Here is a 27,531-nt window from a genome sequence, read left to right on the forward strand (position 1 = left end):
TCTGAAATATTGCCCCCTCAGGCCACTGTGGAGCAAGCATATGGCAGCAGAGACCATTTGAGCCCCAGGGAAAGGATACAGTTGAATCAGCTGCCCAGCAGTACTCTACTGGCTGATTCATGTCAATACGGCTTTCACATCAGCTCCACAGGCAACTGCTTATCTGTACTCATGAAGAAACATTAAGTGCTGCAGATTCAGCAACTAAACAAAGACAGACTTACCAATTCGGGGCAGGGTGCGGAATGACCAGTGACAGAAAAAAAAATGTATTCTGAGTAGGATCTGAATCTCATTTTCCCAAATGTCAAGTGTGTCCATCAAAGAGATGTCTTACACAGGCCATATGAATTAATAGAGTTTAAGGAGTATTGGTCCCCACTGTTTTAAAGCTAAACTTTTGTGTTAGCAGAGTGATATAGGTTCTATCACCAAAAATTTCCGTGAAAATATTAACACACTGAATGAAATTTTCTGATCTAGAACTTCCCACCTTGTGGTGAGAACTTGTCTACATTTCCCAAAACTGAAAAAAGAGAGAGTATGTTCCAGTCCTGTTGCGTTTTATAGAGACTCAGTCTGTCACTGTACTGGTCTACTTCCTCTCATCTGTCTGTTTTCCATTAGGCATCACTGACTGGCCAGCAAATGGGCTCATGTCACAAGACTAGCTGTTTGGAAAAAATAAAATAGCATGCTTTCAGATCCTGCAAAATAAACACCCTACCACTGTTCGAAACACCTTTTTAATTAGAAATTTGGGAAAATTGTGAAAAATCCTGCCAAGAATAAATTTAAACTTGCAATCAGAAAATAATGTTTTGCAAACCTGAGCCAAAGACTTATTTTCATGTAGTTACAGAACAGAAATAAGATGATCTGTTTGATATGTACAAAAGAAAGCAACCACAAAGAATTTCAGAAGCAGAATACCTGCAACAAGAACAAGATGTTTGTTACTATGAGACAAGAATCATCTGGAAAAATGACAGTAGCACAGATTCTTGTAGATTACATGAGACTAGAGAAGCATGCACCTAAGACTGCCAAAATTTTCTCTGCTTTGCCCTCGTATGATCAGCATACAGCTATGTCTGTCTGTCTGTCCTCCTCCCATCATAGGAAAATGCATTCCTCTAGATGAACTCCGTAAGGAACTATGACTTCAGTTCTGACCCCAACAGCTTTTTCCTGAGGAGTTTATCTTTGCTATGTGTCATTTGCATGATTTTCCTTTGTGTGAAGGGGATGCATGTATGCAAAAATTGGAAAATTTGTGACAAATTGGTGACAATTATTGGAGAGGAAAAATGGCAGTTTGTGTCTAAGAAACAACTACACTCTAATACCTTTACACTTTGCACAGGTGATTTAGGGTTTATTTCTAAGAATCAGGCAGTGTCTTCAGAACCTGAACATTCAACCACTTGCTGCCACTGGCAGAAAGTGTTTTAAGCAATCCCACCATTTTTAACAATTTTGTGCAAAGTCAATGCACTAGCTCAGTACACATGGGACAATAAAGGTCTGTGCAATCAAAAGGTCAGATTATATACCTCTGAAGAGTAATATCATAACTTTATCTGTTGTCTAAGAGCTCATAATGGTCACTTAAGAATGATACATAAAGACATTTTCAATCAGACCTCATGAGAAATGAAAGTACAAAAATAATAGCACACGGTCAGAAATACCTTGTTTTTCAAGGCTCAATAACAAGTCAAATTAAGGAGAAGACTGTCTTGGCTTTGAATATATCCTAAGGAATTACTTAAGGTTACTTACGACTTTGCTTTTGGAACTGTGTCTCTGTCAAGCAGAGTGTACAGGAGATTTTAAATGAATGCATACTCACTAAATAAATCTCTCACGTAAAACAGTGTTCAGTACCACAGTTAGCGAACTTGATTATGCACAAGATGAACAAGTAGAGGAACAAGACAACATGAAGATACACATTTTCTAACAGCTGCTACATTGTTGCCATATTTTACAACATCTGCTAGGTTTTTCTTTAGCTTTTGCACGCTCTTTACGTTTTTCATTTGGGCTAATTTGTAGTTGACCCCAGTAATATAGTCCTTTTACTCTACAGTTTTGTGACAAACTATCATTGATTTAACAGTCATGCTCAGTGTCTTAAAAATCAATGAATACATTGGAAAAAAGACCCAGCAAGACAGTGTGGTTGATTTTGATAACATTTCAGGTCAGGTTTTTATCGCAACTTTTTGATTTATCAAGTTAGTTTATCACTACTCATATAAGACATTGCATGTTCATTTCATATTCAGCAGATTTTGTCCTTTTGCAAACAATTTGTAACTGGAAAAGAACTAATACCTTTGAGAGAACTAGAAATAAAAGCTACACTGTGTGCAGTGTGCTTCTACTATACATGGTCATACTGCATAACTCTGTCCTGCTTCTGGGAGGAAAAAATAGAAAGATTGAATGATTTCTTATTTACTGTGGTGCAATCAAGGGCAAGCTTTGGAAAACACTGTGAAGTACATGTGCTTCTGCCAAAATTGGAAATTGATATTCTGACTCAACTGAAAACCCAAATCATTTCCAATAAAGACCTTTTTCCCCTGATAAATAATTTTCATGGAAGCATTTAAGGCCAAAAATATTATTCTAAACTTTTTCACATCATTAATATTTTCAAGTGCTAAAGCCAAAAGCATTTCTAGAGCAATGGCAGACTGAATTCCACTGTATGCATTCTAAGATGAATTTTTTTATGACTCTCAGGGGAATTCTTAATATTTCAAGATTATTAAAGTTTGTCTGTTTACCTTAATTCAAGCAAACTATAAAAGAATTCTCTTCCCTTATGGCTTTTGTTCTTTTTCCATCTGTGTCCTTTTTTATTTCACCAACACATTTGTCACTCTACTTCTGTCGTCTTCTGTCTTTCAGCATGTCACTAGCTGTCTAAACATTCTTGGCTTCACTAAGAAAGGAATCAAGAAATTTCACTCCTCGTTCTCTCCTGAAAAAAAGATCCTGAAACTTAAGGGGGACAATATTCACTTTTGCTCCCATTATCACCTCTGCAGCATGCTTCCAGGGTATTCACGGATCTGTGTGTAGCTGAGAAGGCAACACAGAAACTGAACATACTCGAGGGAGGTGGCGTGGTGGTTTTGGATTTCTTTTCTTTAAATAAGCTACAGAACCAGTTCCAATTACCCTTGTGGATCTTCTAAGATTGCTCATTCATTTACATAATACACTATCTTCACTGCAGGCATGTATACAGAGCTCACAGACAAATGGGAGGAAGAAAAAAAGAAGCTTCCTCCCAGAAGCTTAGCTGAATCTCTTTTTTGAAAGGTCTTAACTGGGTTTCATTCCCAGTGTGTCCCTTTAAATCAAAAAGTAATCAAGCAAGATTTACAGGCAAATTAAATTATTTCCTATTTGTGAAATGCAACACTGTTAAAATCAAGTGATTCCACAGATTTCACTTTTCGGTCTTTAATTCCTTAAGAAAACTAGTATCAGAATTAAACGATTAGAGTGCTCAGTTTCAGCAAAGAATATATTCTCCATACACACTATTAGCTCTCACAAGCAAATTCATAATTTTGGAGTTAAGGAACAGGGCTTACTATGGTAGATTATATAGGAATTATGTAAAAAATAATAAGGGAACACAAGGATGAAATAAAGGAAAATTCAATTTGGTTCTCAAAACTTTTTCTTGAATGTGCTCCCTTCTTTCCTCAAAGAGAGAAATAAATGATTTCAAAATAACTCTGCACACAGTGACGATACACAGCACTCAGTACACGTGTGGGTGTGTGTGCTGTAAAGGCAGCTGAAAAGTGAGCATCATTCCTACAGGAGATAACACAGTGCAATACTAGTCGTCTTTGCACCAAGCGATGGGAGGAAAGTCACGCTAATCCCTTTCTTTTGTTTTATTAGGGAAGCAGGATTTTCCAGATATCACTGATATATAACATAAAACTCAAACAGGCTCAACTGTGGCCTTATATGTGTGATGATTTCATATATTGGCACACACACCCCCTCATTCATACATACCACATACAGAGGCTTGAATGTACATTCAGTTTTCACATTCCCCATAGTGTAGCATTCATGTTATAGATACGCAAAAATACCACTGATTTTCATATAATATATCTCTTCTACCAAGGAACAGAAGACCAGTATTTATTTCACCTAGTAGAAAAACTGCATTGTGTTAGAACCTCAACATTACGTTACAGAGCAATGAAAGGCTAATGTGTTCATCTGTATTTTATGCACTGCTTTCCACAGAGGTCCAAAAATAAAATGCCTTGTACTGCATCCTCATTACATAAGTACTATATATAGAACATGTGAGTTCCTCTTCTGTTTCAGGAGTCAGAATTGCATTTTGAGGAAAGGGGTTTAACAGAATTTTGCTTTATCCTGAATAAGAACTTCAAGGCTGAAATTAGCAGTGGGTAGAGCTCTCTTTAAGGGGAATTAATAGGTGGATAATAGAAGTGAAATAATTAGTGTGGCAGAAAAGCAAACAAAAAAAAAATCCTTGAACTCTGAAAGGAAACAGTTTTCTCATAAACACTGTAGAGAAGTTGAAAGTCATTTTAACAAAATTTCAAGAAAGTTAAAATAGTTAAAATGCTCTATGGACAGCCATTTAATACAGCTCTCGATGGTGCCACCTGTGGATTAAGAAAGGAAGGGCGAAGGAAATAGCAACAGCAACATTAATGAAGGAGTTACATTCTCATCTTCAACCTTCCAGCCTTGAAATCTGGTTCCATCAGGGACTAAGCTACAGATTGGAGTGTGTATGCCACTCATTCATGACCTGTGTTATGCAATGGCAAACATACTCTAAATTTTGAAGCAGTAGATGAGAATTAAGTTCTGTTTTCCACAAAAGGAGTGTATGTTTGTGCTTCTTTAGAGAAACAGCTTGAACGCATGAACCCCTAAGAATGTCACATAAAAAACCCAAACATGCAATGGTCAGGGATCATAAAGGATAAATGTGCAAAACTTGCATAGTTTCAGAAATAAAGGCAATAAATGGTAGACCTCCGTGGTAATCCGTAATAAATTTTTACCTGTATTTGTGTTGTCAGAATAAACTCATTTTGGACCAAACTCTTCCCTGCAGTTTAGGAATACACAAAAATGTGGAAATACATTATTTCAGAGGCAGTTCAGTGAACAACTATTTCACTTCACCCCTCTCCCTCACGCTAGGGAAAGCAGGTGAAACAGTATCCTCTGAAAGCCAGCCCCTTTCACTATTCCCTAAACTGACATCTATGTCCAGATGTTGGTCACTTCTTCTACAATCTTCTACTATAAAGTTTTCCCAGATAAAGTTTTACATTTTAATTAATCTCTCATGATTTTCCTTTATATTTTTACCCCTCCTCTTTCATCCTAACACTTTTCTCAATTGTTTCACTTTCCCTCTTTCATTAATGTTTTACCTTTTATTCTCCTCCTCTCATTAAAAGATCTTATGAGATCTTTTAAACCTCACCCATTCAGTAGATGTTTATTTATCTAGTCTAGTTTCCTGTCAAAGTTTTTGGTTTGGTTTTTTTTCCTCATCTTCTTTATAGTGAATCCTCCTTGGATAGGGGCCATGTTTCTACTAGGCATTATAAATGTTGTTCACATGTACAGATATAAATTATTTTTGTAATAGCATCTGTGATCAGAAACCATCTTTTCTTGTCTGCAAGTATCTTAATTTTCTTTTTTCCTAGAATACCAAACAAGTCCCATTCATAGAAGGATTAACTGCCTTCAATTTTTCTTCGTCCTTCTATTCCCATTTTTTTAAATTTATTTATTTCATTTAATTAAGCCATTTTCTTGCCTAGAGCTTGGCAGAAATATCTTCTGAAAGCAGGTCCATATTATGCTTTTGCTGCTGCATAATTAGAAGTAACTTCACAAATCAAGCCTATGTTTTGGTAAAAGAACTGACATGCAGGCTTGAAAATTCATGTATCAGTTTCGACACAAGCAATTCAATGCAACCAAGATATGAAAATTTCTTGGAGAAGTGATGATAAAAATTGTAGCCTTGATTATCACTGTGTAGCCAGCACACTGTGCCTACATTTGAAAATGACTTGGTACAACTCATTCTACTGAATGTGAGAGGACAATGGTTCTAGATCCTCCCATTCCTCCTGTTTTTAACTAAAAAGACAGAATGGTGGTTTTGAAACTTTTTAATAGGCTGCTGCTTTATTTTACAAAGTGCCCTGGCACTCCTTCAATTATCTTGCTTTGACCGACGCAGACAACTTGCTGAAAAGCACATTATCCTCAACCTAGTAGTAGAAAACATTAGAATTTACTCTGCATTTCATGGCCAGATTTTGTTGTCTTTGATTATATTGAATTCTTATATTACCCTGAAATTGAGTCTTTCAGTTTGATGGGTTTACTTCCCCTTTGCTTTAGGGACAGCTAAAGAACACCTGCACTTGATGTGTATGTGTCAGTAGGGACATAAATGTGTACCTCTCTAAGTACAAATTTATACATCTGCAATTTCAGAACAAGGGACAAACTATGTAGGAAAAAAAAATCTACTATATTAATCCATGAGGAAATAGATTCACACTAATCCAGCAAAATCAGTAAGTATAAGTAAAATGTATTAAGAAGATTATTTCCTACTCCTTTCTTTTTCTCTGCTTTCACCCACTTAATTTCCCTTTTCACCATCTTTTCCCACAGCTTTCTCTGCTTTCCCCTTCCATCCTCTATGCAGATCTTACTGCTAATTGGTTAAGTCCACTCTGGAGTCTAACCATCAATTCCCAGACACAGAATCTTTCATGTCAATGATTTTGGCTGATTACAGTTGCACTTTGAGGAAAAAAATGTCAACATACAGCAAGTGCTACAACAGTGTATGAAAATACACAAACACATAATTAAACATCAACAAAATATCAGTAGGATTAGAGTGTCATGTTGGAGCAAATCTTGATAAATCCTTCTCAATAACAATACAGCATCATAAAAGGAATATAAATTTAGTCCATTAAAGTGTTGTTGGACAAAGAAAGACACATTAATACATCTGTTAGTCATTTCTTACTACTAAGGGACTCTACTATTATGCTGGAGATGAAAGCTTTGGCCATGAAGAGATTTGAAAATATGCAAATTAATGCTAACAGCATAATAAATATCATACTATTCATCAACAACTCAATGGCATTCTGGCATAGTTTAAACTGTGAGTAAACAAAGTTAGTCAACGTTTTGACATACATACCTACAACAGACATTTCTGGAACTGTGGCATGATATGGACCATCAACAAACTCTGGGGCATTGTCATTGATGTCTTGAACCTTAATAATGAATTCTGAGGGAGGCTCGAGAGGTTGGTTTGTATCCCTGTCGACTGCTTGAGCTGTTAGAGTGTATTCAGCTTTTTCCTCACGGTCAAGCCTTTTCATTGCATGAATGTCTCCAGTTTTGTCATTGATCACAAAGATTGTTCCAGCTCCATCTCCTGACAGAATATATTTGATTTTGCTGCTGCCGGGATCCAGGTCTGTGTGTAACTAAAAGGGAAAATAAAGCATTTTAGAGACAAAAATTATACCCTGAAATATTTTTGTACTTGTCTAACCATACATTTTCTGAAGCTATTCTTTTGTACTTTTATCTTAGCATAAGTGATCCAGATCGCAGCTTGAATACACAAGGAGAGTGGGAATTTGTATGCATACTAATCAAAAGTGAATGTAATCATAGGCATAATTAGACTTTCTATTTAAAAAGCAGCTGTTATATATATTTTAAATCCCTGTTCTAAAATGTAAATGTCTCCAAAACTATTATCAGCCAAAATGAACAAGCACAAAATGTCCTTAACCTGTTAGATCAAAGGGTGAAGGATTAACAATAATATATATTTTAATCTAGTTTCTTATTTTTAGTTATTGCTTTCATCTTATTTTCAGGTGATTGAAAATGGCTGAACACTGGCAGCTATGCAAATGCTGTAACAGACAGCATTCACAGAATTTTAGAACTCAGCTGTTAGCAGAAGTTAAAAGGTTCTAAGATCATTACTATGAAAGCATTTCCCCTGAAAGAAAGTATTGCTAAAGCAAGTTTCCAGAAATCTAAGAAGAATCCTTAGACATATCTTCCTTTTCTTCTCAATGCCTCAAAAAAAAAAAAAAAAAATTTAGATTGAACTTGACTTTTCAAAAAACCAAGATAGGATTATAATGATCTGAAACAGGACAGGAAGAGTAGGTATTTCTTTTCTGATTTTTTTTTTATTTGTTACTTAAGAGCCCGAACTGAAGAACACTGGAAACAATGGACTACTACTGATTTTTTTATAGGGTCAGAGCCAAGTACTAAATACCAGATTATATCAAAAAACTTCTCATTTGCAACAACAAGCACGCCAATTGCTGGACCATATGTATTAGTGTCAACACTTTCAAAACCACTGGACAATAAATATACTGTAATAATGCTTTAAATTCTATTTACTGTTACATCAAACACATTCAATGTGAACAGTAAGAAGTGAATAATATGTCATTAAAAATATAATTTGCATTTATTACTATTTATTTCTGCCTCACAAAAGATAGGCTGAAGGAAATACGATCAACCTGCTTAAGTAAGCTGCAACATGACTTTCAGCAACTACTATTACTACTTATTCCTGTTTGCTCATTTTAGTGCAGACAACTCAACAAAAATTGTTGCTGGTTATGCATTTTGCTCTTCAATTGATAGCAGTGGTTGCTAGGGCTGGACAACATTGTCATTTGATATAAGAACTTCCATTAAGATATTAAAATAGGTGTGGAAAAAAAGTCTTGTAACACTGGCTACAGCAGAGCCACAAGTCATGCCACAAGTAGGCTTTGCCACAAGATTTTCATGTCATGCCACAAGTAGGCTTTGCAGGTTCTTCAGAAGATAATTGGTCACATACAGTTATATCTTCAAATTATCTGTTAGGAATAAAAACTTAGAAAACTCAGTAACAGCACCTTACAAAAAAGGAATCCTGAATTGTTGCAATGAGCGCAGCAGACAATTTCATTCAGGTCTGATTTTCCATTTCATCTGGTTTCTTATACATACAAAACTTGGGCCACCATTGTATTCTCTCCTCTGCAGTAACAGCAGAACTCCCACTGAGTACAAGAGGTGTAACTTCACCCCCTGTGTTTTGCTGGGCAACACATTATTACCACACCAGCTACTGCCACACCACTGTTTTAACAATTTTTTAAAAGCACTTCAACTGTCTGTGAATATGAATGACTCAATGAAGTTCACTCTCCCTACGCAACCTACACGAACGTACACATAAACTTAAAGTGACTGCAGAGCCCTTTTTCAAAACCTCTGGTTTTCTTTTTGTAGTTTCCATCAGCTTTTACTTGAGAATAATCAGTGCAATTTATGTTATGTTATTTAAAGTTAACAGCACTCTCCAGTTGGTTGGTACTGCAGTTTTGTCCAATTGATAAGACACATTAATACGTTACCACAGATTTTTTTTACCTTAAAGATTATTGTCCTTATGAACAGGATTATACCCAATGTAGGTATTAGGAACACAAAAAAATATTTTCAGGGTCCCAGAGCCTGTCAAGATCAATCTAGAACCTGTTTGTATTTTAAACAGGTTGTTTATACTTTGTCTATTTGATCCCTAAATAAAATCTATACATTATTAACATTGGCTATGAAGATTTTGTCAGTATCCACAGCTGAATTAGAGTGGTATAATATCATAACACTGTCTAGGCACACACAACTCAGCAAAGGAATTTGGAACATCTTAGTTTGCCTGAAAAAACTCTATATTATATAATAATACGTAATAATGAAAAACCCTCTATAATTACAATTAATTGTTTCCTCTAATAAATTAAAGTCCTTTGCATCAAAAGAAATAGACATTGCTATTTGAAACTCCGTAAAATGAAAAAAACATTCAACAAAAGTAGAAGAGTTAGAAGCATTTTATAATCTGGAAGTTGAAACTGAGTATGATTAGCAGATCAGTTTTTTAACCTAAAAATTAGTAGTGGGAAAAAAAAAAAAGGAAAAAAGAGTAAATTTTTTTTCATTTTTAATTAAAAATAAAAATCAAAAAAATAATAAAAAAACCTCCCAACAAAACACCCAAACCAGAATATAGCATTTACTAGAATCACATGTGCTTTCTATGGTGAGCATTCAGGCTGACCAATTATAATATCTTTCTAGGTTTTGAAATTCTTGCACTGTACTATCAAAATATTGTAATAAATGACCTATGAAAGAGCCATTTTTTCAAAATAATTTCATTGTTTGGATTTAGGATTAAATCATCATCTGCTTACAAAGTTAAATTACTGACCTGAATGGAAATTCTAAGCCAGAAAGCACAGTATTTTTTTCCAAGTAGTATTTCCTCTCTTCTAGCAAATGTGAATGATAATTTACAGCAATTGTCAAGCTTCAGCAAGCTGTGGTCATGTGAAGGTTAAAGATCATTAACCACATAATTATATAGGGTCTAGGTGAATGATAGAGAGGCATAATGAATATGATAAATGAATATCAGTTTCTGCTGAAAAATCCTCACAAATGTTGTAAATGTGAAACTGCTTTCCACACCTGTAGCTTTATTTGTTGAGCCTGTGCTTGAAGGCCAAGCTGTTATTTTTCAGAGCAGTACTGAGAAATGTAGCAAGAATTGCTATTTAAAAATGGAGACATCTATAGGTCGTTCCTATGCCCCACTACCAGACAGCATCCCCAAACAAACAGAAAAGCATGTTTACCGGAAAACCTGATCAGGTTCAGAGAGAGTCAAACTCACTTCCTTTATGTGAGATTCAGTTAATCAGACTTCAAAGGAAGTGAAATCTTCTTCCATCACTTTGCTGCCTGTGCAACTATGAATTCACACATCTCTCTCCCTTAAAGTAGCAGATGCAACACAATTTGTGCCTGAATTTATGGCAACCGGAGAGGTTTTGGATCCTCTCCTGGCTTTAATGGTGATGCAGATGCCTTATATTAATACCCAACTAAAGTCTCCCATATAGCCTCACCACAGGTCTGTTCCTAAAAATGACCTTCATTCAAAATGAACCCTCAGAAAACTGCAGTTTCTAATCATTATTAATTCTTTTGCTATTCTATGTTACAATACAGATGATAATCAATGAAGCAAGTATTAATGGTAACAGCATACACAGTACACAGTGTACTTTCACAAAACTACCATTATTTTCACTAATAATGCATGCATATCTGAAACTATTGCCAACACGCTATTCAAATAAATAACATATATTTATAGTCTCCCATGTACATACATTACAAATATGCATATTTACAATCAATGCAAGAGAAACTGCGGAGATGAAACTTATTCAAAGAGCCTCTATATTCTGTGTATGTAAAAGTGTGTCCTGGGTTCAGCAGTAGCAGTCATTTTTCTCCTTCTTGGTAGCTGGTGCAGTGCTGTGTTTTGACTTTCGGCTTGGGAACAGAGCTGATAACAATGGTGTTTTGGTTTGGCCAAGGACTTTGTGAGCCTCATGCTCTGCCAGGGAGGAGGGGAAGCCAGGAGGAAGCAGAGACAGGACACCTGACCCAAACGGACCAAAGAGGTATTCTGTACCACAGCACGTCATGCCCAGGATGTAACTGCGCATGCCCAGAAGGGCTGGGATGGCGGGGTTGGAGGAGGTATCGGTCAGTGCTTGGTTGGGCTGGGGGACGAGTTATTGGTCGGCTGGTGGTGAGGTGTTGTATTCTCTTCCCTCGCTATTTTCTCTTATCGTTGTCGGTGGTGGTAGCGGTGGTGATTTGTGTTGTGCATTAGTTACTGAACTGTTCTTATCTCAAACCCTGGGAGTTGCATTCTTTTCAATTCTCCTCTCCGTCCCTCTGGGAGCAGGGGGAGGGAAAGAAGGGGGAGAGTGAGTGAACGAGTTGCCTGACTGGGTTTAAACCACGAGAAAGTGCTACTTTGCAGTAAAAGAACAAATACATAAGCATGTTACTGATACTTAATTCTCCTGTTCCATAGATGCTTATAATATATTTAACCACATTTTCTTAAGAAGTATATGGTTCATAAGTACATGGCAGCAAAGGACTTAATTTATGGACAAAGGCCGGAAGCTCCAAGCTAGGTTGGAGATTTATGAGTCTCTTTGTGGAAACTGTCTCACCTGCCCTCAGTCAGCTACCTGGATAATCCACGTAGTAAAAACAAGTTTGCTCAGCACAATCGATTTCATGTTGAAGCCATATTTTCACCATCAGGAAAATACATAATGCACTTATTCCCTACCCCAAATTAGCAGAAAGCTTTTGACTGGCCTTTGTAGTAAGATGGGGCACTTCGAATTCTCTCCAGGTGTGGTGTTGATGCACAACTTCATACAGGGTAGGCCATATGTGATGCATCACCGAACAGAGGTTTTGTAACCCCGATTTCCTCGTATTAGTAAAAAATCACAAATATACCAATAATTCACAAGAGGGGGAAATCTGCATATTATGAAAATAATCCCGGACATTTTTAATTAAGAAAAGAGAAGGTGGTATTATGTAGTCAAGTTTTTATTTGAGTTTATTAGAAAGTAATTAATTCATCCTCATATAATTACAAGGGAATTACCCCTTACTTGTTTCGAGGGAAAAGACATAATCTGCCCTTAAACCTTCATTTTAAAATTTACATAATTCTTCTCCCTCATAACTCTGCAATCTTTTCTAAGGGATTAACTTGCGCATCACTGATTTTCACTTGATGTTACACTGATACACACAGAACACATCAACACTATTCTGATGCTTCAGGTTCTTCTATTTTTTCCCTACCTATGCCTCGCAATAAAATTCCTCATTTATGAGGCAGACCCCATTTAATGAATTTAAGAGACATAATTTTCATCTTTTATGACTCTTTTCCAAAACTGCTGGATTCTAAGAAGCTCTAGATCATTTTGTGAAAGTATGGAAGGATTCTGGTGACTTTCACAATGATTTATATATACCAGCGCTTTCAAAACTGTAATGTACCTTACTCATCATGTGCTCCTTTCTGTATGTGATATTGCAGAGATTTTTTTTCTAAAAATATCAACATCATTAGATGTTACAGAAGGTTTTTGTGTGTATTGTTGATGTGCTCTGACACATAGTAGACAATGAGGACTTTTATTGACAACCCACAGTTTTAAAATAATTCATAATTAAACTATTATAGATTCATTTGAACACAATGCAGAATTAATAAAGTGAAGGTAATTTAAATTTAATGGAATCTTTCATTTTCTCCATGGATAGGCTGATCCCATCTTTAGTAATGGAAATTATAGCTGCACAATGGGGAAGAGGAAAAACAAATATTCTGCATTATTATTCAGAATAATAATTGGGGCACAGACTTGATTTACCTGACATTATGTCAGTACTTGGAACACTTTTAGAAAGGAAACAGACATGTCCATGGATGACAAAGGTTTCATTTAAATTATGAGAATCATGTAACTTGAAGCCTTTGGAGTAACTGTCAGAAGACATTACTACTCACACTTCTCAGCTGCAGTTTCATAACCATATTCAAAGAGAATTAAAGCAATGATACCCCAAACACTTTCATTTAAGACTGTAATCTCTGCTTTTGTCTGCCTCAGTTTCCTACCATGTTATTTGAGTATCTTTGATTCCAGATGGCTTCTTTTATGTTTCTGTTTATTCTTTGCTACTGCTTTTTTATTCTATTTGATTTGCTAATTTTGTCTCTGTTTATATTCATACTGCAACTGTGCACAAACTGCTTTTCATTGCCTACCTTTTGGTATCATCTTATAATACACTACAGGGAACTGTTGTTTAAAATCCAGAGACAAGGTTTGGATCTAACAATCTGCTCTAACTCACTGATTATGACCAAGTGATGCAAAAGGAAAGCTATGGAATGTGACTAAATCTGCTCTAAGACCTTTTTGGTTAGAGCAACACTGATCCTTTGTTTAAGTGTCACGTATCACCTCCCTCACCAGGCTGAATTAATGTTTTTTAATATTTATTTTCACTCAATGCCTTGTGAGGAAAAAAACATAACTATACTTGTTTTTACAGATGGGAGGAACAGAGGGAGAGAGAAACCCACATTAAGTCTCACAAAGAGCCACATTAAGAAAAATCATCCAGAGCATAGGACTACCCATACCCTTCCAAAACAGCTGTACGCATTTATCTCCAGTTAACCATAATATTAATTTTTAATTAGAATTGTCATCTATTGCCAGTTTCCAGGAAGCTGTTCCCCCTGCCAGCAGAACTCCCTAAGAGGGAGGAAACCGTGCCCCCCAACACAAAGTTTCCCTCAGATGCAGGTCTTCCTCAAACCCACAATCCCACGTTCACCTTCAGTGATTGTGATGGCAACAAAGACAAGGTATAATGTTTCTACTGTCTGCTATCTTCATTCCAAAGCATGGTCTTAGGTTGCTTTTTCTTTATATATTTCTTATATACCTTGCTTCTTCTGAATCCTTATGTTAAGCCAGATGACAGCTAAACCTTTCTGTTTTCCTAGTTCTGGCCTTGGCCTTTTCCATTTGGGAATACCATCTGTCTTCCCTTCTGTCCTGAGAACAACCCCACCACATACAACCTGTATCCCACCGCAGCTTGGATTGCCGCCTTCAGTCACCGCTTTCTGTAGCTATTTAATGCCCAAGTGTCCTATGTCAAGTGGCCTCAGATGGCTGGCACCTTTTTGTAGTTGGCTTTGTGCCTAGCTTGGAGTTCATGTAACTATTTCTGAACCCAGACTGCTGCTCCTTTCTTGTGTTCCAGCAGACACTGCTCCTGTGAAAAGGTCTTGAAATTTTAACCTAAATGTTTCTGATACTTAGAAACATGCAATGAAATTGTGTCATACTGACAAAGAGGAATTCTTTCCCATCTCATTTGCTTCTCCATTATTTCCTTTGTACTGTACTGTGGTTCACCACAGGACATCTGAAAGCTGGGTATAGAGAGACTCAAAAATTGCATGCAGTTTTAGTCCTGCAAAACATATTCCCTCTTCTGTATCCTTTTAGGGAGAAAAAGTATCTGTCTGTCATTGCTTACTCTTTGGGGTCAAGCACTTATATTAACAATTCCAGTGCTTCATGCAGAATAATTAACAGTGCCTCCTGCACTTGTCACTGTTTCCCAACTCAGTGAAATAATTGTAAAGCCGTTTGCTCACTCCTCCATCTTGTCAGTCTTGGACACAAACTACACTGTAGTTTCTACTACCTGCAAGATTGTGTGAAGTCTCCAAACATGACTTCAGAAGAGTGTTCCCTTTTGGCTGTCAGTTTCGACTGCCAGGAGAGTCTGTCTTGCTGCTCCTTCCTCTATATAAACAGAAGATGGGTAAGTCTGTATAAAAACATAAACCATGGGAATTTCCTACTGAAAGAGCTAGACAGCAGTTCAGCAGTTTGTATGTATCAAATCCTTCTCTTCTGTTCCTTTAATCATCATCATCACCTTATTTAGAGTGTTCTGAGCTTTTTCTTCCATGTTGGTTGAGCTGGATTTTTTCTTTCCTCTTTAAAAGCTTATTATAACTTGCCAGGCTTCATTCTCAGGCACAGAGTACATTGCACTTGAGCACTAAGACCTCTTTGTGTTTTTCAAATTATTTTCTCCAGTGAATGTCAGAGTAATACCTTACAATACATACACTTAGGATTGCAGAATAGGAATAAAAAAGTTAATCACTACATACTCTCAGCAGTAATTTGATGGTTGCTTACAAAATCTATCAAAATTAAACAAGCTATAGCCTAGATCAGTGAAGGCAGAAAAAAGTACAATAGGCCAGTGTGGTCAAAGATGACAGGATATTTCTATTTATTTATTTAAGTTGTCATGATTTTACAACCCTTCAAGGCTCTGCTTTCACCACCCTGGCTTCTGATCATGCTTTGCTCATAAGGATTAGGAGGATCCTAGTGATTATAAATTTAAGCTGTCTTATTTCTTAACAAAAGAATTTCAAATCCATGCAGAATTCATTCTGTTATTGAATAATATTTCATAAAACAAACCTTAAAGCATTAAAATACCTTTTTCTTAAGGTAATTTTTCAAACTTAAGATGACTGCTTAGCATACTTCAGTGTCTGAACATAAGGAAGTAAGTACTATCTGAAACCGCATAATGTGTAAAGCTGGCAGTGCAAATAGAAAGCTCTTTTCTAGCAATTGGCTGTCAAACACATCTACAGTGCAGAAATATAAACATCAGCTATGCAGCCAGCTTTGGGCTAAAATTGAAAACTGTTAAGAAGGTAACTGAGTGAAATAGAGAACTGCAAAATTAAATTCTGAGTTACGTACATATTGATTATCTTATAAACTATGTGCTTACATGTGATAATATAATTTACTTTTAGTGTACTTACACTAACCTGTGAACTGTGCACATGGGTACAGTATAAATTTTTTCTTGCTAAAAAGTATTTTTCATGTTACTTGGAATGTGAAAACAAACGTAGCTAGGAAATGATACAAAGTAATTCCTCATGAGATGTCAAATAAAACATTAGTTCTTCAGAGTCACTATATTTGCAGTTACATAGAAACATCAGAATGTCATACATCAGAATAAACAGATATACCATGAGAATAATTTGATTATTTCCCCCCATTTTCTTGCAGTTAGATATTTATTAGGGATAACTCGTGCAGAATTGTGAGTTATTCAGAAAAACCTGGTTGAAACTAGTTATTATGATTTCATGCAGTTTCACAAGAAATTATTTGCCACATCACTTTTGTGGTTTTCAAAGCTTCCTAATGTAATTTCCCATGCATTTCCACTAAGTCATGCATTCCTGTGAATTTCTTACAAACCTACTTGCAATGGTTATGTCTCTCATAATGCGATCAATTTGCAATACCACTAGATTTGAGATATTTTTTAAACCACTAGAGATAGAACATAGCTTCTGCCTTTGATAATGCTTTTCTGGAAGAATTGACAAAGGAGAGGAGAACACAAACCATTACAGAGAGACAATATTAAATATGCAGAAATAAGCAACTGTGCTCACTTCAGCAGGGTCTGATACTTAGTAATGTATTACCTCTGATTCTCCAGCTTCTTAATGAGTCCTGCAGCCCCCCTCTCAGTACATATGGAGACTAGAATTTCAGTGAAAATCATTACCATTTTTGGCACATCAGGTAACCTGTTTCCAAAGAGGGAAAAACAGCAGTACTATGATTATAAGTGTGGGCACTGTTTGGAGTCATTTGCTGTGAACACCTAACCTACCTGTGATTTCAAACATCCAAAATATGGGGTCAATGTTTCATCAAAAGAGAAACTCTGTCTTAGCATGAATACAGACAAATTGTATACAAATGAGTATCACAAAAGCTGCAAGTGTGTAACATATGTCAATCTCCAAACAGCCAGAATCCATACAGACTTCATAATGACTTAGTCTAGACCTTTATCCAAATCATCTGAGCTCATGGTGAAGACTACTGTGGGAGGCTGCAGGAGACATCTGCACTAATTTAATGATGGTTGAATCATTGTCATTTTTTTCTACCCACACAAGCTTGGTAGTGCTCCTATCACTCTGTGAGCATGGAACAGCCAAAACCCCATATGGTCCTCTCCCCATTCAGCTGTTCTTTGCATTTCTCTAATGGGACATTCTTCTGTGACCAGCTATCCTGAATTTTATCTTTTAGGACTGTGAGTAGCAGAGAAGATGCACAATACATACTAGACTGAAGTTAAGAGGCAAAGAAACATTATGATTTGTCAGGACCTCTTTTCAAATTATATGAGTATTCTTCCTCCTTCAAAGAACTGTTTCTTAGGTTGCCCACTAGGGAACATAATGGCCATGAAAGGAAGGAGGGAGCAAAGGAGGGAAATATGCATGAGGGAGATCTTTGAAGACCCCCAAGGACTCTGATGAGGTTTCTTTAATAAAACAAGTTCAGGTACATATTTGGAAAGGCTCAGAAAAAAACAAGCAAGCAAACAAACAAACAAAACTCAACTTTAAAAATATGAGAAAGAGGTACCACATTGAGAACTGCAGTTTCTAAATGATCCAAATGTTAGCCTAGATACAAGAACAACACAAAATCGAGGTATTTATGTACATTCCTACTTTTTATCTGAAAGAAGTCTACTGAGATAGATAACTAAATAACAGCTGGTTACCTGGTCAGCTGACAACCGCAGAGCCAGTACTCATCTATAAATAATGATTACTAATTACTTGTATTACAATAACACATAGAGGTACTTGTAGACACAAGGGCTTTGTTACACTGTAGGGTGTAATGCATTGAGCTTACTTCATTGTCTTCTGCTTATGGTGAAATATCAAGTGGCTCTTTTTCCTCTTGCCTTTTTCTGAAAAAGGGACAAGGAAGAATGAACCCAGAAAACATAATTTTATAAATTAGTTTCTAAGACATTGGCTAATTTCTACAATTACCACCTATGGATTCAGTACATCTCAAACTCATGGAAAAAAATGAGGTTGAATTCTCAAAAAAATTCTAGTCCTAAAATGATTATTTTTTACATTTTTTTTAATGCAAATAGTTTTAGGATCTGATGTAAAACCCAGGAGTGTCTGTCTCAAATTTCAAGGGACACTGGATAAAACTCCTTTTTGTAACATACACAGAGCCGCAAAGAAAGCCACAGAACCAAAGACACACCCCCAAAAAGAAAAACAAAAAATCACAACTGACATCTAGTTGTTAATTTATATTATGACTCCATAATTTATAGTCCAGTTAAACTCAGAATTTACCATTAGCTTACACTTTTTTACACTTTTCTGATAACCAACAGATCAGGTGTAGCAGACTTTCATGCAAACTAAATAATGAGATTAACAATTGTCTGACTGTGAGATAATAAAGTGTTGAAAATAGCAAGACCCTGGAGTAAAATATTTGAGATTATTTATCAAGTCAGTAAAGCTGCCTTTTCACATTTACTCAGGATATAGGAGATGGAATATTTTGTTTGCCTATGGAGATGGGATCACTGGGTATGTAAATGGACATTGATGGCAAAGTTAACTGAAAAGATAATCTGCTGTATGATGTTCTTCAACAAAATATTAGCAGGATAAAAGCTGTTGCTCAGTTCTGTTATAGATATTGTGACACAAAACCTGATATGTATCTTGGCTTATCAGATGTTAACTCTTTTTGACAAATTTGGCTGTTAAAAAAACACAATCACAGCATGACTAAGCCCAGTCTTTTTTTTCCACCATACTGGAAATCAAAGCCATATTAAATATCTCAGCACTGACCACCTTCATTTTCTGAGCTTCTGGACCATAGCTCCCTATATCAGCTCTGCCAACCCCACCAATAGGCAGCTTTTCTCAAAAGCCCACAGGACAAGAATGCCTAGTTTTCTCCACTCTGGTGTATAACTGCTTCTGATCAGCATCAGTGTTAGCAAGGTGGCTAAATGGGGAAAACTCCATGGGTTCTCCAGTCTCCTCTTTTGCTGAATGTTACATGAATTCCAACCATTCTCTAGACCAGAAGATAATGTATATTTGTAAAAAAGGATAGAAGATAGTAGGAAAATTGTATAATATATAGCATACCAAGTCTTGATAGCTTACAAAAGAACTTCAGTATAAGAGTTAAATAGTTAGAAGTCTGACATCTGTCCTTTGTCAATAAAAAGGAATGAGGTTATGCAGATTAGGTGATGAATAATAGAGAAGATGCAAAAGGACTGTAAAAAGCCTTCATCTAAAGTATGATATATTGTCACACAAAAAAATAAATCCTCATATTTCAGCTTTCTTCTATCTGCTGAGATACAGTTCCAATCTGATAGTGGTAGTGAAAGTCAAAAACCAAACATCAGCCAGTTTGGAGGATGAAAACAACCAAGAAATAGAAATACCTAAAGTAAACAAATGGGAAAGTGGGAAGAAACAAAAGGAAGTAACTACCAAGCATATGGCTCCTAAAAAAACATGCAGGAAAAAAGTTACATGAATGTTAGGCAATTTAAATGTTGCCATAGAAAATGAAGCTGAGAAAATTTAACTTCCAGATGCCAGTTTATTGGTTACAAGATGGCTGGGTTTTTTTTTTTGTTGTTGTTTATTTGTTTATTTGTTTTAAAAGACAAACCAACCACAGCCTTCCAAGTACCTAAAGCAAAGAGGAACCCCCCCCCCCAATAATCTATGTACACTTCGATAATATTCATTTCAAGGGTTACCTGGAGAGTTTTACATTTGGTAAATGCTTTTTCTTTCCTTTTCATGTTCTTGTCTGCAAGAGATTTGACAATAAGTGAATTTTTAAGTCTGTGTGGAGAAACACCGGAGAAGCAGTCCCTCACCATCAAAGAGATGGGGGTTTGCTCGATGGGAAGAAGTTCTTCCAAGAAATATGCACAAGGAAAAATTAGAACAGCAGCTAGTTAAAATCCAGGAGAATAAGAGAAATTACATTCCTAGAAGGTGGTCCACAAGCTGTTCGCAAAGATAACATAAATTTCAATGGCTCCCTTGACTGCAGACCATAGCTAAATGAATGGATATAAAAGACAAGATCAATAGAAAGCCCCTGAGTTTGTTTAGTTGGTTGTTTGTTGGGTTTGTTTTTTTTCCACCCAGAAGTAATACCTGATTTGGATCTCATTATATTCAATACTGAGTGTATTTCTTTGTTAATAATACTACCAAACCTTATTTATTCTCTATAGAATCTTACTGCCAAGCTCATTTCTTCTCCCTCCCTGTGGCTAAATCTCTCTTCTGGCCTGATTTTCTTCTGGAAGTGACAGTTTATATTGATAGCCCAAGCAAAGAGAGTCATCATCAAACTGGCCACATCATTCAGCCCTAGGGTGCAATGCTGAGAGTGATCACACACCCTCAGTACCAGCAATTCACTCAGAGCTTTGCACAAACTCGAGATAACCTTTTAATTGTCTTCCTGCAATCAAGGTAATGTTATCTTCATCTAAACATTAATACATGGACATCATGCACATTGCTCCACAATCATATCATCACAGTAACTGAATGAGCAACACCACTGCCAAGCAAAAATTATTTTTTTTCCATTTCTGCTGGTGGGGAAGCAGTCACAGAAACAGAGAGGCCCAATAATCAGAACAGAGTAGTTGAAGGTCCTAGAGACAGCTTCTTGACATCACTAAGCAGTACACACGGCGGCATATATTTTTTTATCAACGATTTTTTGTAAATGAATAATGTTTTAGTGACACTCACTTCAACCATTCACCTGCATATTACTGAAAAATTATTTAGGAAACAAATACAGGTTTGAGAAAAGGCCAGTGCAGTATTTTTTTTTCTGAAAGTTTCTGGACCAGAGTGCTTCAATGTCATCTTACATTCAAAAGCTTTTTGTGTTTATATATGCATTAACTTCATTCTTTTAAAGGAATTAACTTTTTAATATGTTTGAAATGTAAATCAAATGTTTTTTTTTAAACTAATTTCATTTGTTATCACATGAGGGGTTCTTTTTTCATACAATAAAAATACCATGCCTATCCCAAAACATTTCTTGATATTCCAAAAATTTATATTTGGAGTGACATAAAAGTATCTTTTCCCCCCAACGTTTCCAAACTGCGCCAGAAATGAAAATCTGTTACTCATCACAGAAAGAGCACTCAAGTTCTAGGAGAATTAAACTTTTATTTGCTTTAAAAGCAAAACCATTCCTGCTGCCTACACAAATCCTGCAATTAAACCTCTACTTCCAACAAAAATAAAGCAATTTCATTCCCTTTGTTTACCGTAATTTATTTTTTTTCCTTATTAGAACCAGCTTTATTTTAATGTTTTAGTGGTTTTTATGCTATGACTCATACACATTCTGTAGATATTAGAACAGCTTTCTGCCTTGCCTTTACTTCTGCAGCAACACAAACATAATTAAAACATATTTGCTGTGATTATATTTCAGCATATATAGATCAACATGTATTTTGCTCTTAGGTATAGAATCCCTATTGTTCACGTAATTGCTATGAAGAAATAATGCAAATGAGCCTGCTGGAGACAATTATTGGACTTTCTTCTTAACTTTATAATCTTCTAAACAAGAATTGGCATTCCACTCAGGGGCGGACAGCAAACACTCATTTTATTGAATGCTTTAAAGACTTCAAATTAACAGAAGCTAAGCAACCATTGTAATCACTCATCCAGTACATATTAATACATGTCTAAAATCAGATCTTAGATTGTGCTCTAGAATTACACAGATCAAGATATCTCTGATTAGTATCTGTTAACAAACAAATTTAAGTATTCTGCTTCTGTGATAAAGGACATCACATCTATGACTTGGCAGCTGCCTGCACGATTTGAATAAGCAATCACAGCAGGATGAGTTAAGACTGGAGTAAAATCCACATTTACAGAACCTGCTGAGAGTACTTCTTAACTTGTTTAGGATGTAGAAAGACCTTTAAATTATTCAAACTTTTTTTGCAGTTTGTAATGAAAGTCACTGAACTATATTACATCCACATACTATGTTTTCCTAAATAAGCTCCCTCTTATTCCCAGTGACAGAATTCCCCAGCATTAAATAGTTTTACCCCAGTAAACATGCTTTATTACTTACATACACGTTGTCATGGTTCAAAAGAACATGGAGACACAAGGCACTGCAGAAATTTACCTCTGAAACGGACAGTCACAATCAACCCCTGCCACTAGCACAACTGGCAGTATTCAGAGACAGGCAAGTGGCAAGTTCATCCCACAGTGTCAAAATCTCAGATGTTCAAACTAATTTCCCAGGTTTTGCTTTCTACCCTTTTCCTAGCATGCCTTTTCTTCACATTATTTGGGGTACTGTGCATAAGGGAATATCCTGCTGCATTACCCAGTAATAATAGGAGTCTTTTCCTAATGATTTCTTCCTGCTCGCATTTCACAGATCCTAACTTGGCCAAAATATTTTGGAACCCAAGTTTCACCATCCAAACCCAATCATTCCTGTGCATAGCCTTTTGTGTTACTGCTTTGAGTATATTTAACTAGCAAATGAATTAGGCTGAGTTTGTTGTGTCTTTTGGTTATCTCCAGCTCTAATTTTTGAGGCTACTTTCAAATGATGTATTTGTGATGCAGTTCGTATTTTTGCCCTTTCAGAAACTGCAGTCAAAAGAAAGAATACCAACTCTCTTCTAAATGCACCATGATGTCTAGATTATGTACAAACTATCAAAAATGGAGATATAGAAATAAAATAAAAACCAATGTAAAAAACCTGCTGGTTTTATCTATGCTGCACTAGTAGATGCTCCCATAATTTCAAATGCAAAAGTGTACTTAGATATCTCACTATGCTATGTAGAAGCAAATTTTTGTCTATCCCTATGCTGAAGAGAAATCCAATGTTACAATTACTCCAGCATTCTAAGAATCTCCTCAAATGCCTGTATCGATAAAGTTGCTCTGCGATGCTAAAATCTGCTTGATATTTTAGTGACTTATTTCAAGGAAGGGAACGGGGGAAGAACTCAAATTATATTTGTTCATATAAAAAAAAAACATTTTTGAGGAAACTAAAATAAAACTTCAAGAGCCTTAATATACTTTTCTTTTTTTGGTGCCTCCTTTTATTATAAAAAATGGAAAGGAATTTTTATTTGATACATATCTGAACTCCTTCAGGTTCAGTAGTGCAGGAGTTTGAATTAAGCTGGCATTATTTTTGAAAGGCTAAGAAGTGCAACCATAGTTTAGCTCTGTTCAACTAAGCAGTGCCTGTGCTTTGAAATGACAGGAGCCTTTAAGTGCAAAGCATTAAATAAGCTGCTGATGATGAAACTAGCCACATCTGCAGTTACTTAGATCCAATTCAATTCAGTCCTATTATGCCACAAATCTCATATATTCTTGTACGCTTTAAAACAGTATTACTGTGAGGTAGTAAATAATGAACTTGCACAGATAATGAGACTTAATGCAAAAAGGAGAAGAAAACCCACAACCCTGTAATATTATTTCTCGGTTCCTGCTCCATGAGAATGTAAGTTGTTACCACCATAATAAATTATTTATTATGAACTTAAAAATCCCAAAGAATTTTACTGAGTTATTAATTAGAAATTTCCCCTTTTACATGGAAAGAGGTTTTAATTTCCAACATAAATTCAACCAGAAAAGAAGGCTATTGTGTGTTAAACATTACCTTGTTTTACATTTGGCTAAGATCAGGCCCTGTACATAGAGGAAAAACAGCAACAGTAGGATTACCCTGCATTCAGTCTCCCCTATGTTAGGAACTCGGATGAAATATGGAATGTGGGCTACTACCAATTATAGTTAACTTTCCAGGGAAAAAAACCAGATTGTTGGGACCAATTCCCCCACCCCTGAAGCTGAAGGTCATTGGAATTAAATACATTGATTGGATATCTTCTTTGTAGGGAGCTAAAAAGCTCTCTGTGCATAATACCAGAAAATAAATGGAATAGGAAGTGCTACAAGTTTGTCACCTAAGGATTCCCAAATACCAGAGCAATCAGGACAGAAATGAACCCACACTACCATACCGGTTGAATCAGCTGAGTAAATGTCTTTTAGCAATCTGTCTGTCATAGTATAGCCCAGCTGCATTTTACCCTCCTTGCGGATGCAAATTGACAATATGAACTCCAAACACAATTGGCCCTGCCGTGCCCTTATCAAAGTCAATTCTGCAGTGCCAACAAGGTTTTTAATTAAAACAAATAAACAGTAAGATTAAAATGTAAGTTACAAAAAAACCAAAACAAAACCATTCAGGTAATTCCATGTTGGTTAAACTTTTTTTTTATGCAGCATACAGGTAATTTAGTATTTCAAACCGATTTTGCAAATAGATTAGATGTTAAAATTGTTAAGCAAATAATTTCAGGAGAAAACCACTCTGGGGTACAGTCATTGGAAGAGGTCATATACACAAAACTAAGCTTTGCCCAATTGATTTCTAATTATAAAATCCAAGGCTCTAGAGTTTGTGGTTAATAGTCCTTCCCTTTAGGCTGAAAAATAAACTTCCAGCGCGTGCCCACACACAAATACGCATAAACTGCTCCTCATTGTTTAACTAAGCAAGTGTGTGTCCTGGAACTGTTCAGCTAAGAATGAATTCGATGATGCCTCACTGAAGGCCGTCTATGGAATTAAGTCTACAATGCCTCACTGATGGCCAGCTGTGATACAGCAAACTGTTCCTTATAATAAAGCTACAATAATATCTGTTTGGGAAAAAAAAAAAGCCACAGGCAGATTCTACAAGGGCTGAATGAATTTAAATGCCCATATTGTATAGTTACATAGTTTTATATTTTCCTGTATAAAAAGATAGAAAGATAGTAGCTAGGAATTTCATATATTTAATTAATTCCTTCTTCAGCACCAAGTGTAGACTGCCAGGACATAGGAATCTCTTGTCTCATTTCATCTTCGTATGAAATTGCACAATTCTTTGGATAAAAGAAAGACAAAGAGTTTAGTTCTAATTATTAAGTGGGCTCAACATCTGACTACATTTGGGACCTTCACCATAAACTAAAGTGGCTTGAAAGTGAGTATATTTTATCTATAATAGAAACAAATTTAGAAAATTCTTAGTTAATCTATATTTAAAGTTATATGTAATCTATAATTAAGACCTGTCTGTCTGTTTCACGCAACAGCTGTGTTCAGCATACACACACTGTACTTTGGAAATTGATGATTTCTCCTGAGTTCATAATCTTATAATAAAATGCTAGGACATTCATAAACACTGTGCATCTTTTTCTTGGGGAATCTAAATTCTGTGCTGTGCTGTGTGATTACTGAAATAATAATAAATTACTACTCCTTATGACAAGAAGAGAAGAACTGTGATCTATGTAACTTGTCATCTCCATCACTGATATTTACAAATGAATGCATCTAATGATTTGGCTGCTAGAAATTTCACCCTGTAATATTTGCTAAAACGTATTAGTCATCTTCATTATTTTTCTCTCTAAAGCATTAAAAAAAAATCACAAGAAAATTGCTTTTAAAAAGAAAAATACTGTCTTAATAAATTATTACTTTCAATTCTCGGGTTGATTTTCTGCTGCATTATTCCACTTGCACATCTGAGAGTCAGCAGAGCAGAGATTACATTTCTTGAAGAAACAGGTTTTTCTTTGCTCTGCTCCAGTCCCCTTATCACCCATTCAAAGTTACACAAAGTAATCTGGAAAAAAGTGCCATGAATTTGGTTGCATATATCTGAGTAACAGGTTTTTAATCATGTATTGCTAGTAGACCAGCTTGCAAGCCAGCAGTCAAATTTTGTGGTGGCATCGCCCACAGATGTTTCACAGAAAGTGAGACACAGGGAGTTGTCAACCCACTGTGAATCAATTTATTCATTCTCACCAACTCTCCAGTCAATTTCATCCTTCAAGGTGCAAATTAGAAATACAGATGTATTCTCTGAAACGCTTTCCAGAGTCAGGTTTTTAAAGCAAGTTTAGAGCCCGCTGGCTCTCATCCACTGTAGTACCAGTTTAACACTGGAGGAATACTTCTGCAGGGAGCCACATCCCCACCTTTGAAAAGTGAACTTCATAAACACGTATTTATATCAGTTATTATGTCCTGCAGATCCAAAGTCCTAAGACTTCATAGCCACAGTCAGGAATTGGCAAAACGCCTTTTGACTTTCTGCCACTTCTACCACAAGCAGCAAGCGTAAAGCTCTAAGACTATGCCATTGCCTTAAACTTTGTGTTTGACATTGTTAGTACTGGGGACCAGAGTCTGGAGGACAGCAACTACCTGAGACTGCCTCACAAATGAGAAGGAACTTTAGTACTTGGAGTTTTATCTGTATAGAATAGTCATCTGCATTAGATCTTGCACTAATTCAACATATATTCTATCTGCAACAACCTGGAATTTAAAATAAAAGGAAACTGGAAGCTGAATCAATAAACTATGTAATAAAGTCATTAGAGATCTGTGAAGTGATGAAAGAAAGAATGAACAATGGTACGTTATGCCTCTTGCATATACTCTGAGCACTGCTCAGTGGAGCCTTGTTTTCGTAATTTGTTAGTATTTGTTGTGAGAACTTGCACCAGTCAACAGATAAATAAAACGATAAAAGTCTGTTGGGTTTTCTACTATCCTAATATATATTTTTCTTTCTAACACTGCAAAGTGATACAAGTGATGGTACTGTATTAGTTTGACTGATAGAACGCAGATGAAATTTACTTGCCTGATTATGCCTCACTTTGGCCTAGCCGTAAGCACAGCGAAGAACTGGAAAGTAACCCCAGTAGGCTGCTCTGTTATTCTGGGCTATCGGTTGCAACACTGATTTCTCTTGATAATGTATTGCAGAGGATGAGAACAGAAGACTATGTGAGTAAGAAGCA

The 27,531-nt window shown here is 36.1% G+C and overlaps 1 protein-coding gene across 2 annotated transcripts in view; it reads right to left on the reverse strand.

The window, feature by feature from the left end:
- Positions 1 to 27,531, reverse strand: part of CDH8 (cadherin 8) — a 153,914-nt gene that overhangs the window by 89,174 nt on the left and 37,209 nt on the right. For both annotated transcript variants that reach the window (XR_008971958.1, XM_057407419.1), the window contains exon 4: positions 7,295 to 7,589. Coding sequence is in view for 1 of the 2 variants with exons in the window: in XM_057407419.1 (XP_057263402.1) it covers positions 7,295 to 7,589 (295 nt within the window). In the remaining variant the exon portion in view is untranslated. The remainder of the gene's footprint in view (positions 1 to 7,294; positions 7,590 to 27,531) is intronic.

The sequence above is a fragment of the Pezoporus wallicus genome, unplaced genomic scaffold (assembly GCF_028554395.1).
Source record: "Pezoporus wallicus isolate ANWC-B61680 ecotype Strahan unplaced genomic scaffold, APGP_CSIRO_Pwel_v1 contig_7331, whole genome shotgun sequence".
Taxonomy (NCBI): domain Eukaryota; kingdom Metazoa; phylum Chordata; class Aves; order Psittaciformes; family Psittacidae; genus Pezoporus; species Pezoporus wallicus.